General features: G+C 50.2%; 7 protein-coding genes across 7 annotated transcripts; 3 read left to right on the plus strand and 4 right to left on the minus strand.

Annotated features, from left to right (window-relative positions):
- Positions 1 to 287: 287 nt before the first annotated feature.
- On the minus strand, positions 288 to 1,634 carry N7468_002294 (Gfo/Idh/MocA family protein; the record flags this gene model as incomplete). The annotated part of the gene is made up of 5 exons (XM_058471591.1): positions 288 to 657; positions 725 to 839; positions 912 to 1,442; positions 1,514 to 1,534; positions 1,604 to 1,634. 5 exons carry the CDS (start codon positions 1,632 to 1,634, stop codon positions 288 to 290), a joined length of 1,068 nt encoding a protein of 355 aa, XP_058334732.1.
- An 834-nt stretch (positions 1,635 to 2,468) lies between these two features.
- Positions 2,469 to 3,539, plus strand: N7468_002295 (Ldh family oxidoreductase; the record flags this gene model as incomplete). The annotated part of the gene is made up of 1 exon (XM_058471592.1): positions 2,469 to 3,539. The coding sequence occupies one exon, from the start codon at positions 2,469 to 2,471 to the stop codon at positions 3,537 to 3,539; it is 1,071 nt and encodes a 356-aa protein (XP_058334733.1).
- A 1,454-nt stretch (positions 3,540 to 4,993) lies between these two features.
- N7468_002296 (putative Ste20-like serine/threonine protein kinase) lies at positions 4,994 to 7,106 on the minus strand (the record flags this gene model as incomplete). The annotated part of the gene is made up of 4 exons (XM_058471593.1): positions 4,994 to 6,555; positions 6,604 to 6,920; positions 6,972 to 7,002; positions 7,055 to 7,106. The coding sequence occupies 4 exons, from the start codon at positions 7,104 to 7,106 to the stop codon at positions 4,994 to 4,996; spliced, it is 1,962 nt and encodes a 653-aa protein (XP_058334734.1).
- A 1,217-nt stretch (positions 7,107 to 8,323) lies between these two features.
- On the minus strand, positions 8,324 to 9,946 carry N7468_002297 (DNA-protein crosslink repair co-factor UBX5; the record flags this gene model as incomplete). Its single annotated transcript, XM_058471594.1, has 2 exons — positions 8,324 to 9,411; positions 9,469 to 9,946. 2 exons carry the CDS (start codon positions 9,944 to 9,946, stop codon positions 8,324 to 8,326), a joined length of 1,566 nt encoding a protein of 521 aa, XP_058334735.1.
- Positions 9,947 to 10,473: 527 nt separating this feature from the next.
- On the plus strand, positions 10,474 to 12,577 carry N7468_002298 (AAA family ATPase CDC6; the record flags this gene model as incomplete). Its single annotated transcript, XM_058471595.1, has 3 exons — positions 10,474 to 10,525; positions 10,585 to 10,785; positions 10,896 to 12,577. 3 exons carry the CDS (start codon positions 10,474 to 10,476, stop codon positions 12,575 to 12,577), a joined length of 1,935 nt encoding a protein of 644 aa, XP_058334736.1.
- A 3,838-nt stretch (positions 12,578 to 16,415) lies between these two features.
- N7468_002299 (mfs transporter protein) lies at positions 16,416 to 17,039 on the plus strand (the record flags this gene model as incomplete). Its single annotated transcript, XM_058471596.1, has 1 exon — positions 16,416 to 17,039. The coding sequence occupies one exon, from the start codon at positions 16,416 to 16,418 to the stop codon at positions 17,037 to 17,039; it is 624 nt and encodes a 207-aa protein (XP_058334737.1).
- A 116-nt stretch (positions 17,040 to 17,155) lies between these two features.
- On the minus strand, positions 17,156 to 18,313 carry N7468_002300 (Gfo/Idh/MocA family protein; the record flags this gene model as incomplete). The annotated part of the gene is made up of 2 exons (XM_058471597.1): positions 17,156 to 17,619; positions 17,716 to 18,313. The coding sequence occupies 2 exons, from the start codon at positions 18,311 to 18,313 to the stop codon at positions 17,156 to 17,158; spliced, it is 1,062 nt and encodes a 353-aa protein (XP_058334738.1).
- Positions 18,314 to 19,835: the final 1,522 nt, after the last annotated feature.

The raw sequence follows: 19,835 nt of genomic DNA on the forward strand, positions 1-19,835 counted from the left end.
TTAATGCTTAAGCGAAGGCTTACAGCATATGCATCCTGCTAGCCAGACTGTGACTTTTTTTTTTTCTTTGTCAGAATCTGGCTTTGGATGACAGCAAGGGTTAGGTGTGCAGTCATGGGGGACCAAGGGAATTTGTAAATACTGATTATTGATGGACACCGTTACAATATCAAGCCTCGTTGCAACTTTTCGCCGGATTCCCACCAAATCGTATACCGAAGTAGTCGTAACATGGAGAGCGGGGGCCATAGTTCTCCGATCAAAAGGCGAGCGGGTAAGTTGTTGACTCAAGATTCTCGGAGTAAGTCAGTCCCCCCCTGTCGCCGAACCTCATCCAAAACCTCCATGATCACAAGACTTTCCTCCCACGGAAGGCCCTCGCTCTCGAGCTTTCCATCTCGCAGACATCTCGCAACTTCATCTGCTTCCCAGAACATACCACGGCCTTCCGGTACAGGCATATGAACGTCTTGCACCGTGGTCGGCTCATTTGGCTGACTGCTCGGGATCACACGGTACCATTGCGGGGCAAAAGCAGGTCCAAACACATGAATATGGCCCTTTGTGCCCTGAATCTTGATCGAGGGCCCCGCCGAACCATGGCCATCTGGATCGGTGCCCACACGGAATGCGGTCATAGCAACAGCGGTGGACGTTCTTTGGGGTAGAGCGGATGGGGTTGTTGTGGGGAATGTGATCAGCATTGTAGTCTCTTCATCCGCACCCGTTCCCGGGAAGTGTGACATATGCGAGACAATGTGAGATGGGGGGCTTCCTCTGAGAACGAGGGAGGGTATGATAGAGAATTTGGAACACCCAGGTTAGAGAGTAGATACCCACTAAAGGTTTGTTAGTTGCGGCGAACGAAAGCCACAGTGCAAGTTGACTCATAGGAATAAGTGACTACTCACAATCGAGCAGAGCTCCGCCGGCTAAGTCCTTGTTGACCATTCGATGGTCGAGGCTCCATTCTGTCTCGGGATGGACTCCGATACTCAGATCGGAGACCACCCGCAGGACTTCTCCGATAGCCCCGTTTTGGATGAGCTCTCGAACCTGGATACTCAAAGGGAAAAAGCGGGTCCAGACGGCTTCCATGAAAAAAAGACCCTTCTGCTTGGCCAGTTCGAACAGCCGCTTTGCTTGGGCCGCATTGATGGTCAAAGCCTTTTCGCAAAGAACATGCTTGCCAGCATGAAGAGCGAGCATCGCATGTTGATAATGATGCGAATGAGGACTCCCGATATAGACGGCCTGCACCGCGGGGTCTTTCACAACTTCTTCATATGATCCATAAGCGGTAACTGGACTGGGGATCTGGAGCCTGTCGATGAATGATTCCGCAGATGATTTCTTGGAAGATGATCCGACAGCCGTGACTGTATGAGTCACGTCCGTGGTGCCTCTTTTCTCCGGGGCTATCAACAAATCCCTGGTGAAGGCTTGATTTTGACCGTCAGACCTCCGACAGCAACTACAACGAATATCAGTCCTGGTGGAATATACCACTTACTCTCAGCGATGCCACCCGTCGCTATTTGCGAATATTAGCCTCTCCTGTTCCTCATGGAAGATGTGTGTCGATTCACAATACTCAACTTACCAAGAATGCCCCATTTCAGGTCAAACACCATTTTGCCAAAGTTTCGACGCGCCGAGAATATCTTAAGAGAGTGTGAACGCCAATTTGAAAGAATCTGAGAGCAGGGCCTTTTCTTATTTTCCAGGTCGAGCCTCGACCGTTGCGACGAGACCCACTTTGAACCTTGCAATCGCTTACACCTGCCAAGTCTCAAATGCCGACATCATAGCTAGATAACCCATGGTTTACCAGCCTCCGTTTGCAGTCCATCAAATTTAATACCCTGACTCCGATCCGGGTGATTCCACATTTACATCCCGTCATTATCGGCTTTGCATCGCATGTCGCACCCCGCATTCGCGGATAGGACCATGCAGCGTTGTGAAGAATTTAACCCCACATTCATGCCTAATGGAGAAAAGGCATGGAACCGATCACCTTCGGTTTCATTTTCCGAGGATTCCGTGCTTTATCGGGCTCGGCCCGATGTTTCGACTGCCCTGGAGTTGGCCTGAATATTCAGGCTCGCATCAAGGAAGCCCCCCCTACAACAGAGTAGATCTAATGTATAGAAGATAATCGCCCCAGATGTTATTGATATGGCATATACTTGTAATTTGAGTAAGGTATTCAAGATACCCACGTATTCTATTTGAAATATCTCGATGTCTACGTACCGTAGCCGCCATGAAGAGGCGCTCGGCGCAGAAGTGCAACCGGCTCATCGGCCTTGGCCCGAATGAGTGACTAGTATTTAAAGCATCACCAGAGTTTCAAGCTCATTGCTTCTTTCCTTGGCCTCAAGTTTCCATGTCTCTACTGGTGACAGTTTGCTCACAGCACTTGATCCATCATCACTCGTCAAATCATATACTAGTACTACACTATGTCCGACACAGCTCAACAGACCCGCTACGTTACACCTGCAGACCACCAACAATTTGTCCAAGATGTGCTGGTTGCGAACGGTGTGCCAAAAGACAATGCAGTGATAATATCTCACTGTCTTCTGCAAGCCGATCTACGAGGCGTGGACACCCACGGCGCAAATCGGATCCCGTCGAACATCGAAAGAATCCGCCACAAGATTCTCGACCCTACTGCTGAGCCCCAACTACGCCAGGTCACCTCGGTCGCCGCACAGGTCGACGGGAAAAATGGCTTTGGGTTTCTCGCCGCCGACATGGGCATGCAGCGCGCCATAGAAATGGCACAAGAGGCTGGCATTGGCCTGGTCTCCGTGAAACATTCCAACCACTACGGCATGGCCGCCTGGATTGTCCAGAAGGCCATTGATGCGAACATGATGGCGCTCGTCTTCACGAACTCATCGCCTGCCCAGCCAGCCTGGGGGAGTCGCGAGAAGCGGATGGGTGTGTCTCCTCTCGCGTGTGGCGCCCCGGCTCAGAATGATGCTCGGCCTTTTATTCTCGACATGGCCCCCTCGGTGGTCGCCCGGGGTAAGATTTACAAGGCGCTTCGTCGGGGCGTGTCTATCCCCGGCGACTGGGCCCTCGACAGCGAGGGCAAGCCGACGACCGATCCTGCGCGCGCTCTGGAGGGGGTGATGTTGCCGATGGGAGGCCCGAAGGGTTCTGCGCTTTCCATCATGATGGATGTGTTTTCCGGAGTCTTTTCTGGTTCTGCCTTTGCTGGACATGTCGGGGGCCCTTACGACTTTTCCAAGACGGCTGATGTGGGCCATTTTTTTGTGGCTATCAAGCCCGACCTCTTCATGTCGTTGGCTGAGTTCAAGTCTCGTATGCAGTACTTGTATGAGCGGGTCACCACGGGCGTGAAGGCGGAGGGTGTAGATCGAATCTATTTCCCCGGCGAAATCGAACTTATGAACAAGGAAAAGCGGCTGCAAGAAGGCATTCCATTCACCCAGCCCGAGATTGATGCCATGAACAAGGAGGCAGAGCGGGCGGGAGTGCCTTTGCTGAAATACTCATGAACTTCGATATCCTGTGTAATTTATCATTCATTTGAATGGCGCCCAATTTTCCAAGTTTTCTGCTTGCCTTTCAGGTTGACCAAGCCCACCCCCTCAATTCCACAGGGTCCAATGAGGTGTATGAATGTAAAGGGCTATCGACCTTTCTACTTAGCTAGGCTCTGTCTTCGCTGAATTGAACTTTCAGGCTACGCATCGTTGAGCTAAATAGAGATCAATAGCCCAATTTTCGATGACCTCAAGCCCATCGGCCTAATACCCTGATACGAAAATACTGCTAGACGACTATCGAGAAACGGGCCATCTCTGTTCGTCTAGCTGATCGCCACGAACTAGTTGTCGTGGAGGATTCGGGCCTTTTTGTGGGCTTCGCACAGTCCATAGAGCGCACACATCAGACCCTCGAGGAAGCCAAGAAGACCATCATCCCTATACTAGCCTTTGTTTGTCACATCCTCGAAGACATTTAGTATCAAGGACACACCAGCCGAGGGGCGTTGCATTTGAAAGAAAGAAAAAAGATGGAGCAAAAGTGAGGGCCTCGGATCTCTGTCTTTCCGATTTCTTTTTTTTTTTATCTTCCTCGTTGTGTTTGTTCCGGCGCTGTTTGCTGTTTAGGCCTGTCTCTAGAATTCCCTGCGCTTCATTGTGTAGCCTCTGCAACATGGTGAACGTTTGATTCCATGGCGTGCTTCGCTATAGCAAAATGCCGAGCCCCGTGGCCACGCCATATTCCAGGGACTCGGAGATGGCTATTTCCAGGAGATTGAGTGCATCAAGTTTCATAATTTGAAATGATGTTGAATGGGCTAGGATTTAAATATTGTATGGCCAGCTTTGCGATGCCATTATTGTGATCTCACTTTGGATTTTCAATATCATGATAATATTACAATCAGTGCGGAGGTCGGTACTAAAATTTTGCCTGAACAGGACGTTTGGGGATTATAGCTTCCTGGTGTGGGGTATACTACTCTTGACCCTATGGGGCTTTATATATTCTATATACTAGTAATTAATAAAGTAGTAAGTCAATGCATCACACTTCTCGGGACTGACAAGTTACTGGTAGCTTCTTGCTATCACAACTCTAGCAGGGAATATTGTGAGCTGGTACTGACATGTGTTATCCGCGTCCCTTGACCGTATGACTACCCATCTAGGGCCTCTCAGGCTGAAAGCTTCACGTGGAGTTCCACGAAGAATCCTTAGGCTTATTATGCATTGAACATGTAGTGACAGGGTTAGAAAGGGCATCTCAGAGAGAGGTGACTACATATGTGACGCCTAAGGAAAGCCTTTGCTTCTTATTGGCTTGGCTAGTGGCAATAGCCCATCCTATGACCGAGCTCCACTAGGTACGAGCACACGAACGCAGAGACACACAAAAAGGGGGGGCAAGGAGAAAAAAAGACAAGACAAGACGCCAACAAGTCCTTCGCCAACAACCAGAGCTAGCTGTTCTGGTGGATGCGGACGAGGATCTCCTCCAGGAACAGATCCAGGACCCCTTCGATCCCGTGGCCTAGTGAGACGGGGTTGGCTGCGTCTGTCCGGTGGATCCGCTCCAGTGCCCCGGAGACTTCCTGGGCATATCCATTTAGTAAGGAATGGACATGCTGGTCACGTTCCCATCGCTCAAAGCTGCCAGCCGAACGCGGGAAATTCTCAGGGCGCTGGCTCTCAAGCTGGTGGCGGCGACGGGAAAGAGCCGCCGACAAGGCTGGGATGAGAATGTCCAAAGCCGTGGCATGTCCAGAGGGCTGACCAGAGCCAGCGACACTTCGGATATCCTGTTCGTAAGACTCATCGTCGGAAGCCGTATGGATCCCGGATGAAAGGGAGTGACCTCGACGCTCGTTGATCTCAGTGGCAGGAGTGGGCTCGGCCTGATCAATTTCCCGAAGAAACTTTATGTTAGGATGAACTGCTTTTGGACGGGGCCCTTGTTGAAGGTTTTCTTGAACGTAATCGGAACTTACCGCCAGGACCGGGTTAATGGGCCCAGAGAGAGGGGGCAGGGGAAGCTGGCCCGGAAGATTGGTCTGGGGCTGAGAAGCCTGGCGAGGAGTCTGCGCCTGTTGCCCGGCAAGGTTGGAGACGCGACGGCCTTGATTCATCGCGGGGCGCTCGGGGCTTCCCATGGCCATAGACGGTTGGTAGGATGGAAGCCTTGGAGAGGGAACCGGTGGAAGCGCGTGAGAAGATAGAGAGGGTTGAGAAGGTTGAGAGGGTTGAAAGGATGAAGATGATTGCGAAGTTCTGTGCAAGGGGGGAACAGGCGAAGAAGGTGAGGAGGGGCTCTTTAGGTGAAGAGGGCTTCCATATTTGTGTTGAAGATCAGCCTGGGGCACTGATTTGGTATTCAATTTGTCGTCCAAATCCCAATTGTCCTTTTCCTGGACATTCATTTTGGACACTGATTCAGGGAGACCGCGCATTGGCGCTCCAATTGGTTTACCCGCGGGACGAACAGTACCAAAATCCCATAGATCTTCATGCTGCTCGACTCGTTCCTCGATGGAATTATGAGAGTCGTCCCAGTCGTCGTCTTCTCCACCGGGGTGTGTTGCCTGCCAACGCTCCGCACGTTCGATTAGCTCTGTTAGATATGTCGTCCGCTTCGCACGTTTAATGAATGGATGTTCTAGTAATTCCTTTGCACTTGGTCGCTCCTTTGGATCCCGACGCAGGCACAGCTCCACAAATTGCTTGAAGTTCTTGCTGAAGTTGCCATCCAAGACCGGGGGTGGATTCTTGGGGATCAAAAACAAAACCTTCATTGGGTGGATGTCTGCATAAGGAGGGTCTCCACAGGCCAACTCAATTGCCGTGATACCGAGTGACCATACGTCTGCTTTGTAGTCATACCCTGATTGCTTGATGACTTCAGGTGCCATCCAGAATGGAGTGCCGACGAATGTGTTTTTCTTGCTGATCGTGGCTGTTAACTGGCCCGAGACGCCGAAATCAGCCAACTTCACCTGGCCACTCGCGCTGAGTAGCACATTTGCAGCTATGGATGTGTTAGTCAGTGTGCCATGATCTTCAGGAGCATACGAACCTTTGATATCACGATGCAGCTTGTGATCCCCATGGAGGTAATCCAAGCCCTTGAGCAACTCGCGTAGGATAATCGCTATGTATTCTTCGTTGATGACACCAGGGCGTAATAAGCCATGGCAGCTTCCGCCGGAACAAAACTCCATGATAATCCAGAGATCGGACCCTTTGAGATATGAACCATGATACTTGGTCACATATGGTGACTTAAGCTCAGATAGGATGGCGATTTCTTTGATAATGTCGTCAACTTCATCCTCGGCATTCTCGACATCAATGATCTTTATAGCGACAGACTCCCCTGTGCGCTTATCGACACTATTTCAATGAATCAGCAATGATTTGTGGGATGTGATAAAGGCCACATACCCTTTGAACACCTTTCCAAAGCTGCCACCGCCTATGATTTCAAGTTAGCAAATGAGCATGAACAAGTGGCATGCTTGCCTTACCGATACACGTCTGCTTCGTGTAGATGGTCTCTGGGTCAATTGCTGCCGACATCGTGATGGTTTTGCAATGAAGTATTCGAAGCACAAAGGAACAAAGAAAGGGTGTGTATGACCACACACAAAATAGCACGTTATTAGCCACTCAGTATGGAAAGGCTAAGCTTGCAGTCCTTTAGATTACTGCAAGATCACCTTTCGCAGAATAGTAGGACCAGTGACGTAAGTCGGCTTGACTTCGATAACAAACGGAATACGTGTCCTGCAGATATCGACCAGAGCAGTTGAACTGCTGATATCCAAAGAGATTATTAGGGCGGCAGGCAAAAAAAGAACAGACTCGCAAGAGCCAGTTTCTTCGATGTGAGTCGATTGCTGATCAACGTGCGTCGAGGGATGGATAGCAGACGCCTCGATATCAGAGAATGAAGGAAGGAAAAAAATTATTCAATGGAAAACACGCTCAGTCACAGCAAGATGGGTATGGAGGCTTTGCAAAAAGCTACAGCGCCTGGAGAAATGTTGGACAAGCTTCGTGGGTGGGTGATCCTGCTTAGGGCCAAGTCTTGTGTCAATACGGACGACGTAGCGGTCGAATGGTACACCAGGACTTCAATACTTTCTCTTAGGAGTATGAATAACCTGAAATCAGTGGACTCACCAATGCTAAAACCCAACTTGCCTCTATCTACTTGGTACGCTGATCGCAAGGAAATGGCTGCCGGGTGATCAGCGGAGGTAATGGGAGCCCATCATTGAGCAGAGAATCAATTATGGCTATCCTTGGCTCTTTCCAGGAGCATGAGTGTATTCGAAGGCCTTGAGAGCCAAGGAGGAAGTGCAAGCCAAGATTTTTTGGAGGATGCTTGAACGAATGCAGGAAACAACCCTTGTCACTTTGTTTATCAACGCGGGGACATTTTGCCGAGCGGTCAGTCTTATCTTAGGACGATCGGCGTAAACAAACGGCTACTCCGATAAGCCCTTACGATTCTACAGGACATAGGGCAATTCTATAGATGCGACGAGGCCAGGTTAAGGAAGATATTTGGAAGCGTGAAGGCTTTACACCCTGAATATTGGACGAATGTGATGAGCTGCGACTATGTGCAAATATAGGCCCTTTTAGTATCTCAAAACATTAAAGGTAAGATAGTAATATTGTGCCAAAGGGCCGCCTGTTGCATATTCTAGGAAGACTAGATATTGGATGTAGGGTATAGAGAAAGCAAGATAGGTTATGGAGGTTTTCTAAATCAAGGCTCAGAGAGCTCAATCCTCCAAGTATCCTATGTTCACAGTCCCATTCTTCAACCCTGCCTCTTGGATGGTTAAGGACAGGTGATCTATTAGGTTGGTTCCCATAGAGTTCAAGTCAAACTCCAGACCAGCCTTGTCTTCTAAAGGAGGCTCGCTCTTTAACCACTCGTAGATCCTTTGCACGGGATCTGACAACGCGAACCGCCTGATGATACGACCTGCAGGGTGACGGAACTGAATGCGAGTAGTGGTGGCCGGATCAGCAGCTGGTTCAATATGTGGCCGGTCACTGGGGATGGAAGCAAATGCCGAATTTGCATTCGCTTCGGATTCAGCGTCGGTGTCCACCATAGCATCGTCCTCATCTTCTGTGGCACGCCCTTTGCCCTTGATGTCCCCTGTGCTTCGCGTCAAGTCATCAGGGTCTTCTCCTTTGAGACCAGAGGCTCCGCCATCACCTAGGCTGTTCCTCATAGCCAATTCTAGCATTTCCTCTTCCGTCATGGCATCCACGGTCTTCTCGGGCTTCTCCGATTTCCGCTTGGCGACCGGGTTGCGCACATTGAGATTGAGGCTGTACCGGTCAAGAAATTCGTGAAGCTGCATGAGAAAGTCGGCAGCCTTCACGACTGGTTGCCCAGTCCAAGACTTCACCATCTCCCCAGTTCGAGGATCAATAATTGCAATGTGTGGGTAATTATCGGAAACCTCCGAGCCCTGGAAGTAATACTGAAGGTATGGTGCAGCAGTGGGATCATCCTTGGAAAACTGCATGAAAATAAAATGTTCCCTCACTGTTTCCTGGATTCCCTTGTCTTTCCATAAGTCTCTGTTCAGAAGTTGGCAGTCGAAAATGGATTGATCTTGGATGTTGACCAGCAGCCATTTCTCGTTATCTCGGCCCTCTTGGCGTGCAACATCCCAAGGCAACCGACTCATAATCTCGAACGGGGGCCGATACATCTCAGCTAGCATGTTTGATTTGGACGAGGTTTCCGATGCACCCCCTGTGGCCCGCGATAATCTTTCTGAATGAGATTCGGAGGTATCGCCTGACCAGATCGAGGCCGTGTCCTGCTGGTTGAAAATCCCGGGTCGGCCTAGACAACAGATATTAGCATGCATTTCGTTGAAGAGCTTTTACAAGCGTGACATACCTGCTCGCCCGCCTCGCCCGCCTCGCCCCCGCGCACGCATCTGGCTCAGAATACTGGCATGCATTTCATCCTCAAAATCTGCTTCTGGCCCCACCAAGGTTTCTGTTGTGCGTGCCATAGGCGCCCGGACTCCATCATCATCGTTCCCAGGTATGATGCCTCCATACATCTCCTCTTGAAGTCTACGGGCCATCGCCGCGTCGTCATCAAAAAATGCATTACCAGGCTGCTGCGTGGGCCGTTGGGCAGGAGTGTCGGTATCCGAGTCGGAGTCTATGTGGACAACGCCAGATTCATCTTCGAAGGCGGGTCGGCGCGTCGGCTGGGCGGGTTCTGCTGTGAGCGGTGCACCCTCATTCTCAAAATAGAGTTGCATAGCCTGTTCGATCTGGAAGTCGGCAAGCTGCAGGTACTGCGTCGCGAGCTCTGGCGTGGCGCCGGTAATTTCGGTGAACTGAGCCACCACGTCGCTCTCCATTGTGAGATTAGCGGAGAAATTTTTGAAAGATGGAGGCGGTAAAGTTTTCAATACGAAGAGCTATGTGAGAACCGAACAAGGTTGATGAGTATCGAGCTTCGCTGTAAGCTCTGGAACCTTCGTAGATGGAGAGGCAACTGAGTGCAAACAGGTGCAAACCAGCTCGCGGGGATCAACACAACCCCGCGCAAATGACCTCAAAGACGACCTCAACCACGGATGCAGAACCGTATTTGAATCGGTATAGAGAGAGTAGTGGAATAGAGGAATTCTTGGAATAGAAAAGTGTGTTGGAAACTTGTCAAATGTGGAGAGATAAAGCGAAACCCCCCTCGACCTCAAAATGACATAATTTCAGAGGGCCGATCTGCACTTACGGTTGTTCCCGCCGTCCGGAGCACCTCTTTCGCGCTTAACCAAATTAGGTTAAAAAGAATGCGACGCGACGCGTTCACGCGAGAAACCACGCTCCTTCTCCAGGAAACCGCTGCCCACGCTTCTTTCCTACTGCCCAGCCCCACGACAGTATGGCCGCCACGGTTCTGGGAAAGCGCACTCGCGGCGCAATTGACTCAGAAGGTACGTTCTTTCCTTACTATCCCACTCTTAAAACCCATTCTTGCTCATTCCATTTTTAGCGCTCCCAGTTCGGACCGCAAGCAAGCGCCGAGTCATTGCCCCTCAGGCAAAGCGCGATCTTCCTCCAGCACCAGTTCGTCGGACCCGATCTACAGTCAAGAGGAAGGAAGCCGGGCAGGCCCCAGACCAAGAAAATGGCGACGTCAAGAACAAACTTGTGAACAATGTGCCATCAAAGCACACACTACGTGATGAGAAGGGTGCGTCCCCAAGGATAATTCCCATTTCCGCACCTCGAAGTTAGCGGCGGATAAGCGGAGAGAATTGGGAATATCCCAATAAACTCATGGACACGGCTAATGGGTTGCAGTTCAAATAGAGGCGAAACCGGAAAAGGCCGAAAAAGCCGAAAACCCCAAGCCTGATGTCACCGAGAAACCAGCGCAGGTGGAATTCAAAACCCCTCAGCAGAAGTCACGCTTCCGAGATGCATTACAAAATTCCCCTGTCACTCCTCGACATCGAGTCCAGGTCGGGGCAAAGTCTGTGACCCCTCGAACTCCTCGACATGCTGATCTTCCCCCTACCCCTCGTCCAAGTGCCACACCGACTACTTCGCAGACCGTTTACTCACAGGCGCGGCAACTTTTTGCGCGAGGTGCCAGCTCCGGGCGACTCATTGGACGGGATGCAGAAAGAGAAAAGGTTCGCACTTTCATTCAAGAGTGTGTTGATTCTCAGAAAGGCAGCTGTCTGTACATTAGTGGTCCGCCGGGGACTGGAAAAAGTGCCATGGTTGGCGAAGTTTGTCGAGATATGGATCTGTCCAAGGTTAAAGTCTCCCATGTCAACTGTGTCAGCATGCGAAATGCGCGGGACGTGTACAGCAAACTCCTTCAGGATTTCTGTGAAGAGTCGGACGTGTTTAAGAAGAGTGAAGCTGACCGACTAAAGTCGATGTTCGTTCCATCCAAGCCGGACGGCCTGTATCTTGTCAGTCTGGACGAGATGGACCACCTTCTGCAGGGAGACTCGGGCGTGTTGCAGTCTCTCTTCGAGTGGTCACTGGGCCCCAAATCCTCCCTTATCTTGATTGGCATTGCCAATGCACTTGATCTCACTGATCGGTCGCTTCCCCAACTTAAGGCGAAAAACCTGAAGCCTACTTTATTACCATTCTTACCCTACAATGCGGCTTCGATCGCCGGCGTGATCACCGGTCGTCTGCGCTCTCTGATGCCCGTAGCACCAGATTCGGACCCTAAGTTCGTTCCCTTTATACAGCCGGCAGCTATCCAGCTTTGTGCCAAGAAGGTAGCCTCTCAAACAGGCGACCTTCGCAAGGCCTTCGAGCTCATGAAACGAGCAATCGATGTCATTGAACAAGAGACTATCCAAAAGCTGGAGAAACAAGCATCGGAGTTGGAGAATACGCCAATCCTCGCAGAAAACAAGAATCTATCCTCACCATCAAAATCAGGAACTGGTCCTCCGCCCATGACTATGGCCAGCTACAGCGCATTGACAGCTCCTCGTGCAAGCATCGCCCATATCGCGCGCATTACCACAGCCGCCTTTGGTCAAGGCACTGTACAGCGTCTGAAGAACTTGAATCTGCAGCAAAAAGCTGCCATTTGTGCGTTGATTACTTTGGAGCGTAAGCGTCGGGAGAATGAGATTCCCAGCACACCCTCCAAGTCGCGTCCTGCGGCCCCGACAGTCAAACAAGCCTTTGACACATATTGCGCGCTATGCCGCAACGACAATATTCTTCACCCATTGACTGCCACTGAGTTCAAGGATGTTCTCGGTAACCTCGAAACCATGGGATTGGTAGGAGACTACCAGGGTCGTGGCCGTGGCGGCACTCTTGCTGGTGGCTCTGATGTCCGCCGTACCCCGTCCAAGTCCGGCAGTGTCATCTCCACTCCTCACAAGGGAATGGACGAGCAAGGTCTTGTCTGTTTCGTCTCCCAGACTGAAATCGAGGGCCAGATTGCAGGCCCCGGCGAGGGTATTCTCAGACGACTTCTTCGTGGTGAAGGACTCTAAGCCCGCCTATTCTTTCCAGCTCATTTCCTTTGACTCCACGCTCTATTCATTTTAGCATTCGCATTATTGGAGTCATACCAGGGTGCTCTTAACTTGTAACTTGTACAAAATCCTGCCGCATACTTGGTGTCCTGCATCTTTATGTCAGCGTTGTTCATGAGTTCCTTTTGTTATTCTTTCACTGACAGTCACTACTCTCGAGAGTCCTGACTCTGTTTTTCGAGGATGCTAGAGAAGGTTTATTCGAGGTCATTGCTATGAACCAAATTTCCAAAGACAATCTGAAGGAATATGCTACTGTGCCGTTAGTGAGGTAAATCTCTTTAGCCTCATAATAATCTGTAACTCTCTCTCCTGGTGACCTGCACATGTTGGATCAAGCAATCCACTTTGTCTCCCCAGGCGCAAAGCGAGGGTAACAACCCGAATGCGGAGCACGTGCACAGTAGAGCATTGCATAGCGCAATTGGAGAGATTGGAGACGGGACGCAAGCTATATATGTTAAAATGCTAGAGCCTTGATGAATATGGGACATAGAAATCATATCCGAAACTACAAATGTGATAACCCCTAGGAAGCAGAAGCCTGCAGCGTATGGCCCTCTGCACATGTATGTATCTACCGGGAAAAGAGGCCGATATCAAGGCGACCACGTATATACACGTAGGGGGTGGCGGGGGGTAGTAAGAGCTGTGCATCGAGTCCTTCGTAGCCAATGCCCTGAACGATGGTCGCCACAAATAAAGATAAGGATGAGACACCAATCCCCATGCAAGATAGGTGGAATAGTGCAGCCAGAGCCTGGTCTCTTCCAAGGTAGCTTTGGTATCCGTCCAGCTGAGTTTGTCATCTCTGTTGAAAAAGGCCAGGACGAGGCAGCCCAGCAAGCTGTACATGGGATCTCAGAATTGACAAAGCCAATGGCTATAGCTACAGATAGATATGTATGCATGTTTGACTTATCCTGGTTGGTTCGATTTGTGCATTTTCGCCTGGATATCATCAAGTCAATGAACTAGTAGTTCTAATGCGCAGTTCTAGTAAATCACACTAGGATTCAGTTAAGTCGACCGGGAATTGTTTATAGATTGGATACTGTAAATGCCTCCATGTGTAGTACTAGGAAATAAAAATAATATGTAGTTAAATCAACCCTTTTCAAATTCGTATTTTCCCTTCTCTGTATATCCCCTAACACCGTTTCCGAGAAAATAACACTATGATCTAACCTAATCAACTAGGTTCTGTTTACCAACTTCCTTCCCTAAATTCCACGGCATACTCAACACCTATTTTGAAGTATGACACTAGATTTCATTTCAATCGACCGGGTTTTATTAACAGATTCCTCCTTTTGGATACTACAACAGTCTTTACACCCAGATTTAGAAAGTGACACCAAGATCTAGCAAAATCCACCAGGATCAACTTTCGTGACTTTTCCGCCAGATACTAGCAAAAACATTTATTGGCCCAGCAGTTCTTCTTCTTACAACTACTCCCCATCTAAAGCTTTGATTGGGTGTAGCTTGACCATACCAGTTCCACCAATCTTCAACAATTCCACCAGGATTGACTTTCATGACTTTTCCGCCAGATACTAGCAGAAAAACCTTTGCTGGTTTTGTATTTTCTCTTCTTACAACTACTCAACCTTCATGGCGTCATTTGATGTAGCGTTAAAGCCCCGGTTATAGAACGAACCTTCACCGCCAGGTTACATGGCACTTCAAACGCTTCATATGCTACCAGGAAGATCACCAATGCAATGCGATACTGCTGGTCGTTCCCGTCAATGTCGTGCCTTAGATCATCGGCGGTGTTTTTGTTGAGGACTTTCGCATTAACCAAACACTTCAGCTTAACTAGGCCTTCTTGGACAGACCCGGTATCGGTAATTCATCCCTATGTTCGATCGACTTGAGGCAACATAGTGAACAAGTGAACGCCACGAAGGGTAGCGATAGCCATAGTAAGCTCTGGCTGGTTGATTTCAGCTCCACATCAGTGCTCTGTGCCCCCGGGAAGATGGTTGACATAGTGGCTGCTCACTGCGTTCCTCTGACAAATGCACCGAATAGATTCGTACGAGCAAGGGATCTACCTGATCGTGCGGTGGCCGTTTCCGAATCTAGTTGCGAACAGCGGATGTTGAGCTTGGAAATGCTCATTTGTCAAGGAGATATCATATTCATTTCAAAACGTCCACACCAGGTTTAGCATCGCTCGCGTCCCCGGTTGAGAGGGGGGGAGGCCCTCAGGATTATGCATTCTATAAGACACAAGATAGCACTAGGATGCGACAGCTCACATACGGCATATTCAAGCGAGATGGAGCATCCTGAACATGCGTATATAAATTGATGCCAGTATCGTTGCCATTGATGTTCTATCGCCCGGAATTGCAACCTGTTCTAACCAGAATAGAACGAGAACGCGAAGGGGGCGGCCCCCTTTGGGGCCAATCTATCATACCTGAGCGGAACATCCCGGCAATAAGTCACCAAGTACCTAACTCCTGGAGTTTTCAAGCTTGTTCTTTGACACTTCAAGAATGTCTGGTTCTGCGGAAGTGGCAGCTACTCCTGTAGCTGATTCAATCGCACGAGATAGACTCCAAACGGAGGACATACAGTATCCCAAGTTCTCCAGCTTGGTATTGATCGCGATCGTCCTATGTTTGGCTACTCTCTGCGTAGCACTGGACAACACCATTATCTCGACAGCTGTGCCTCGTATTACACATGACTTCAACAGCATTGATGATGTTGGATGGTACGCATCGTAAGTATCCTCCGGGATTTAGAGTCGCGATTCACAGAGGCGGCGGACTTATCCCAACGCCTTGCACAGAATCTACCCCCCTAGCCTCTTGCGCATTCCAGCCTTCCTACGGCAAGATATACACCCTTTTCTCCAACAAGGTAGTATTCCTCGCATCACTGCTGGTCTTTGAAATCGGAAGCGTCGTGTGTGCTACTGCGCCGAGTTCTCATGTTCTTATCTTTGGGCGGGCATTGGCAGGCTTAGGCTCCGCCGGCATACAAGCAGGCACAACACTTATTCTCGCTGAGTGTGTTCCGCTCCCTAAGCGACCGACTTGGAATAGTATCATTGGAAGTTTCTTTGCGATTGGAAGCGTGGTTGGCCCTTTACTGGTATCCTACCCATTCCTTCCGGCGAAGCCACATCACAGGAGCTAACCGCCACAACAGGGTGGAGCTTTCTCGGATTCGACTACCTGGCGTTGGTGTTTCTACATCAATCTCCCGCTCGGTGGTGCTGTGATGATTTTCATCGCCTTTTTCTATAACGCCCCCAAAGGAGCCCCAGCGAGAGAGCAGAACGGACCGGACTTCGCAGTCTCGTGGCGAGCTTTGATGTGGCTGGCACTGTCACATTTGTCGCAGCAACCATTTGTCTTCTGTTGGCGCTCTCATGGGGTGGCACTACATATTATTGGGGCGATCGGCGAATTATCGCTCTGTTCACGCTCGCCGGAATCCTCTTTTGCTCTTTTGCGGGCGTTGAGCACTGGACGAAGGAAAGCGCGATTGTGCCCTTGCGCTTATTGCGGAGAAGAAGCATTATTGCAGCAATTATTTTCGCAGTATGCCTTGGTGGCGTGTTTTTCGTAAGTCCCCCTCGTGCCTGATTGGTTTATATGACTCTACTGACGAGACTTTCATTATCGCAGGTCAACGTCTTCTACATCCGTGAGTGCCAGAAGGCCCAGTTCTAAGAAAAAAAAAATATGCTAATAGTAGTCCAGCGCTATGGTTTCAACTCGTCGATGGCGTATCTGCCGTTGAGTCCGCAGTCCTCTTCATCCCATTCATGGTCAGTGTCGTTGGTGGATTCATGCTCGCCGGTTTCGGAACCTCCGCGACTGGGTATTACACACCATTTGTCTATGCCGGATCCATCCTTATGTCGGTAAGTACCGGTCTTCTGATGACCGTCCATCCTCGGTCCACCTCCCGAGCCAAATGGGTTGGTTTTCAAATCCTGTGCGGAATGGGAATCGGCCTGGGCGAAGAACAGGGTCTTTACATGGTGCAAACGACGCTTCCTGAGCATGACATAGCGACTGGGATCGGGATCATCTTGTTTGCGCAGACCTTCGGAGGAGCTTTATTTGTATCTGTTGCACAAGCGGTGTTCCTGGGAAGTATTACCGAGGCGCTGAACAAGATAGCTCCTGACCTGAATCCCCAGTCAATTGTGAGTGGTGCAACGGCAAGTCTGCCGGGCTCTTCTACCGGTCAGGTTTCAGCGGCATTGCAGGCAGTCTACGGTCGAGCGATCAAAGATGCCCTGCGTGTGGGGCTTATACTGGCAACAGTATCAAGCCTAGGTGCTGTGCTGTATGATTGGAAGAGTCTGAAGGCTAATACCGACCATGCGAATGGAGAACATGGCAATGGTCATGAATTGGAGCGCATCGGAGAGCAGAAATAGAGGCTGGAATCGCGGCATGTTAGGACGACTATAGGTCGGTTCAAATTGACTATCGATAATTCCGGAGTACATCATGCTTCACAGAGCACCATTGTCACTAGCCCTCTCGCTCACTTCTACGAAGCCTGCACAATTCTATCCAACAATTTATGCACCCGAAGAGAAGACTCGAAAGTAGAGAAACGATCATCTTGCCCTTTAGCAAAGGCATCGTAAACAGCCGCCATATTCGGCTCCTCTGTCGTGGCCACATCCGAACTATGTATCGTGGAGAAGTCAATCGCCTCTGCAGCATTCTTTCCAACTCGTAAGCGCAGAGTTCCTTCCGGAGGCCCCGTCTGCCAAGAACCTGGGGGCCTGGTCAACTCTAGCTCGCCCTTAGTTCCAGTAATCACCCAGCAGAATCCGACATCATCGACGGCTTCCTCTGTTGCCCGGACACTGATGGATGCCAAAGCTCCATTTTCGAGGGTTCCTTGAACGAGCAAGTGGTCCGGTGCGGTCCGAGGATAGTTTTCCTGGACTACCTTCCTTGGCCATCCACGATAGTCGCCGTGGGGTAATGCGTCTTCAAAATCGACTGAAGATCTGCAAAGTCGCCGAGGACCTGAGTAAAGCTATCCAGAACTTATAATGGTCAGTCAAGATTCTCGGATTGTGGGAGCATTCAATTTACAATGGCCGAAGAAGATGGTGAGCATGTTGCCACCGCTGTCTTTGGAAAGATAGTACTCTGCTCCAGCAAACCAAGTCTGTGTAGGGAATGCACTGTTTGCCACTACAACGTTCGAACTGGTCAGGTTACCAAGGACACCGCTCTGGACGATTTCCTTGGTCTTGATGACGATTGGATCCGCACGAGCCTGGAGTCCGACCACCGTCTTCACGCCATTAGCTTTTGCCAGTTCTGTCAGCTCGGCCGCTTCGGTCGTATTGGCACCCAGGGGCCATTCGACAAAAGCATCCTTTTTAGCATGGAGAGCCGGCTTGATGAGATCATAGTGCTTGGCGACATTCACGGAAACGACGACCAGGTCGACATCTGGGTCGTTGGCAATCTCTTCAGGTGTACCGTAGGCCCTTGTCTCTGCAGGCAAGCCGTGAGCTTTGATAGATGCCTTTGCCGCCTCGACAGAAGAGTTGGCGAGCGCCACCAGCTTATAGTCCGGCGATTTGAGCAACCAAGGGAGGTGGGCTTTCGCAGCCCATGCTCCGGCTGCAAAGGAGGTGGATGTGCTCGAAAGTCCAATCAAGCCAACGCGAATCGGAGCCATACTGAGTAATACCGGATGAAACGGGAAGTGATAGCAAAATTCGCGGTAAAGCAGTAGTTTCCTGTTGGAGAAAGCTGGATCGTCTGTTTCCCGGGCCTCTTTGATTTATACGGTGTGTCCCGACGGATCCCGAGGAAATTTCAAAGCATTGATAATCGGCGATTCGTCATTGCGTGAAGAACTGCGGGGAACCCATGCATGGCAAGAACGCAACACTCGTACGATCCCATTGAGCCAAGTTGGACGATAGACCCACCTGAACACCGGCGCTAGAGGACTCCCACAAATCTCCAGATCGTCGATTTAACCTGGGTCGATCCCCAATACTTGACCTGGAAACACGGACGGAACTCCCTGTTTATTCCCTTGAGTGGATGTCTTCCCGACTGTCTACAGATCTGTTTGTTCCAAAGTCAGCAGAAAGTCCAATAGAGTGAGTCGTGCTCCATATCCGAGTTCTCCTGGACATCAAGTTGTTGCCAACGTCGACCCGTGTTGGCGAGCCAAGTGAAGCCATTGGCCAATTCTACTGTTTCCTGAAAATTGCCACTGTAGCACATCTGGCTTGCGATGACTGCAGATCTGCAAAGACCTGATGCAGTCGTGAGACTCCAACCTGCTCACGCTGGGCTGCAAGGAGACTGCCATGTGCACGGATGAGCCGCCGCTCCTATCGAACGAGAAATTGTTTCATGAATTAGAATAAGTATAGAAACTGATTGGGCAGGTCAACCGTGGGCTGAAGGGTTGGCGAGGTGGTGTGCGGGTATGGATATGTTTGGGTGGTTGATGTGGACAGCTTCGAAGTTAGTGGTTGATCATCGGCGGCAGCAGGTGTGTTAGCTATCTACCGGTGTCCCTGGCGAGAATAAGGGTGAGAAATTCCAGAAACACGGTTTCTGCGCTTTTTCAAGTGCGCGGGTCCCATGTGTGGCGGTGTCTTTCAATACCAGTGATGGACCCGTAGTCAAGGGACTTGGATATGGGCAGCCTTCTACTGGGGGAGGTAATAGAAGAAAAACATACCTCTCCAAAAAGAAAATCGGCCATCTCGTGGATCGAACCAGAGCCCTCCGGAAAACAGCCATGGACAGCTGTTTTGAGGTGGCCCTCTTCAAGTGAGGCGAAAAAGCTCATCTTCATTTTTTATATTCGCATATTTCTCAGCAACAAGGTAAGCTACAGAGCTGTGAATAGGGTCAAATGAAAGAGGCAGACCACTAGAGGATCAAAATGAAAAAAAGAAGCACCCCCCATACGCCAGATGTCTCCTTTGTATGGGGTTCCCACCCACCCCCCATTTCCTCTCCGACATCACTTCAGGCTGGGTGCACCAAAAGTGACGGGACTGTACGGCCGGTTGCCAAGAGTGGCTAATGGGAGCATCCTCCCACTAGACCACCCCGGAGAGTTATTGCAAATGAGACTTGTTAATTGTCATATAGCCCTTCGCCGTCCTCCTTCAAGTTCTGTCTCTGTCCTTTCCCTCTCAGACTGAGCTGCCTCCTTCACCCTCCAAGGC

Source organism: Penicillium chermesinum (genome assembly GCF_028974085.1).
Source record: "Penicillium chermesinum strain IBT 19713 chromosome Unknown utg000002l:1.0-5270490.0:1.0-5274688.0, whole genome shotgun sequence".
Lineage (NCBI taxonomy): Eukaryota > Fungi > Ascomycota > Eurotiomycetes > Eurotiales > Aspergillaceae > Penicillium > Penicillium chermesinum.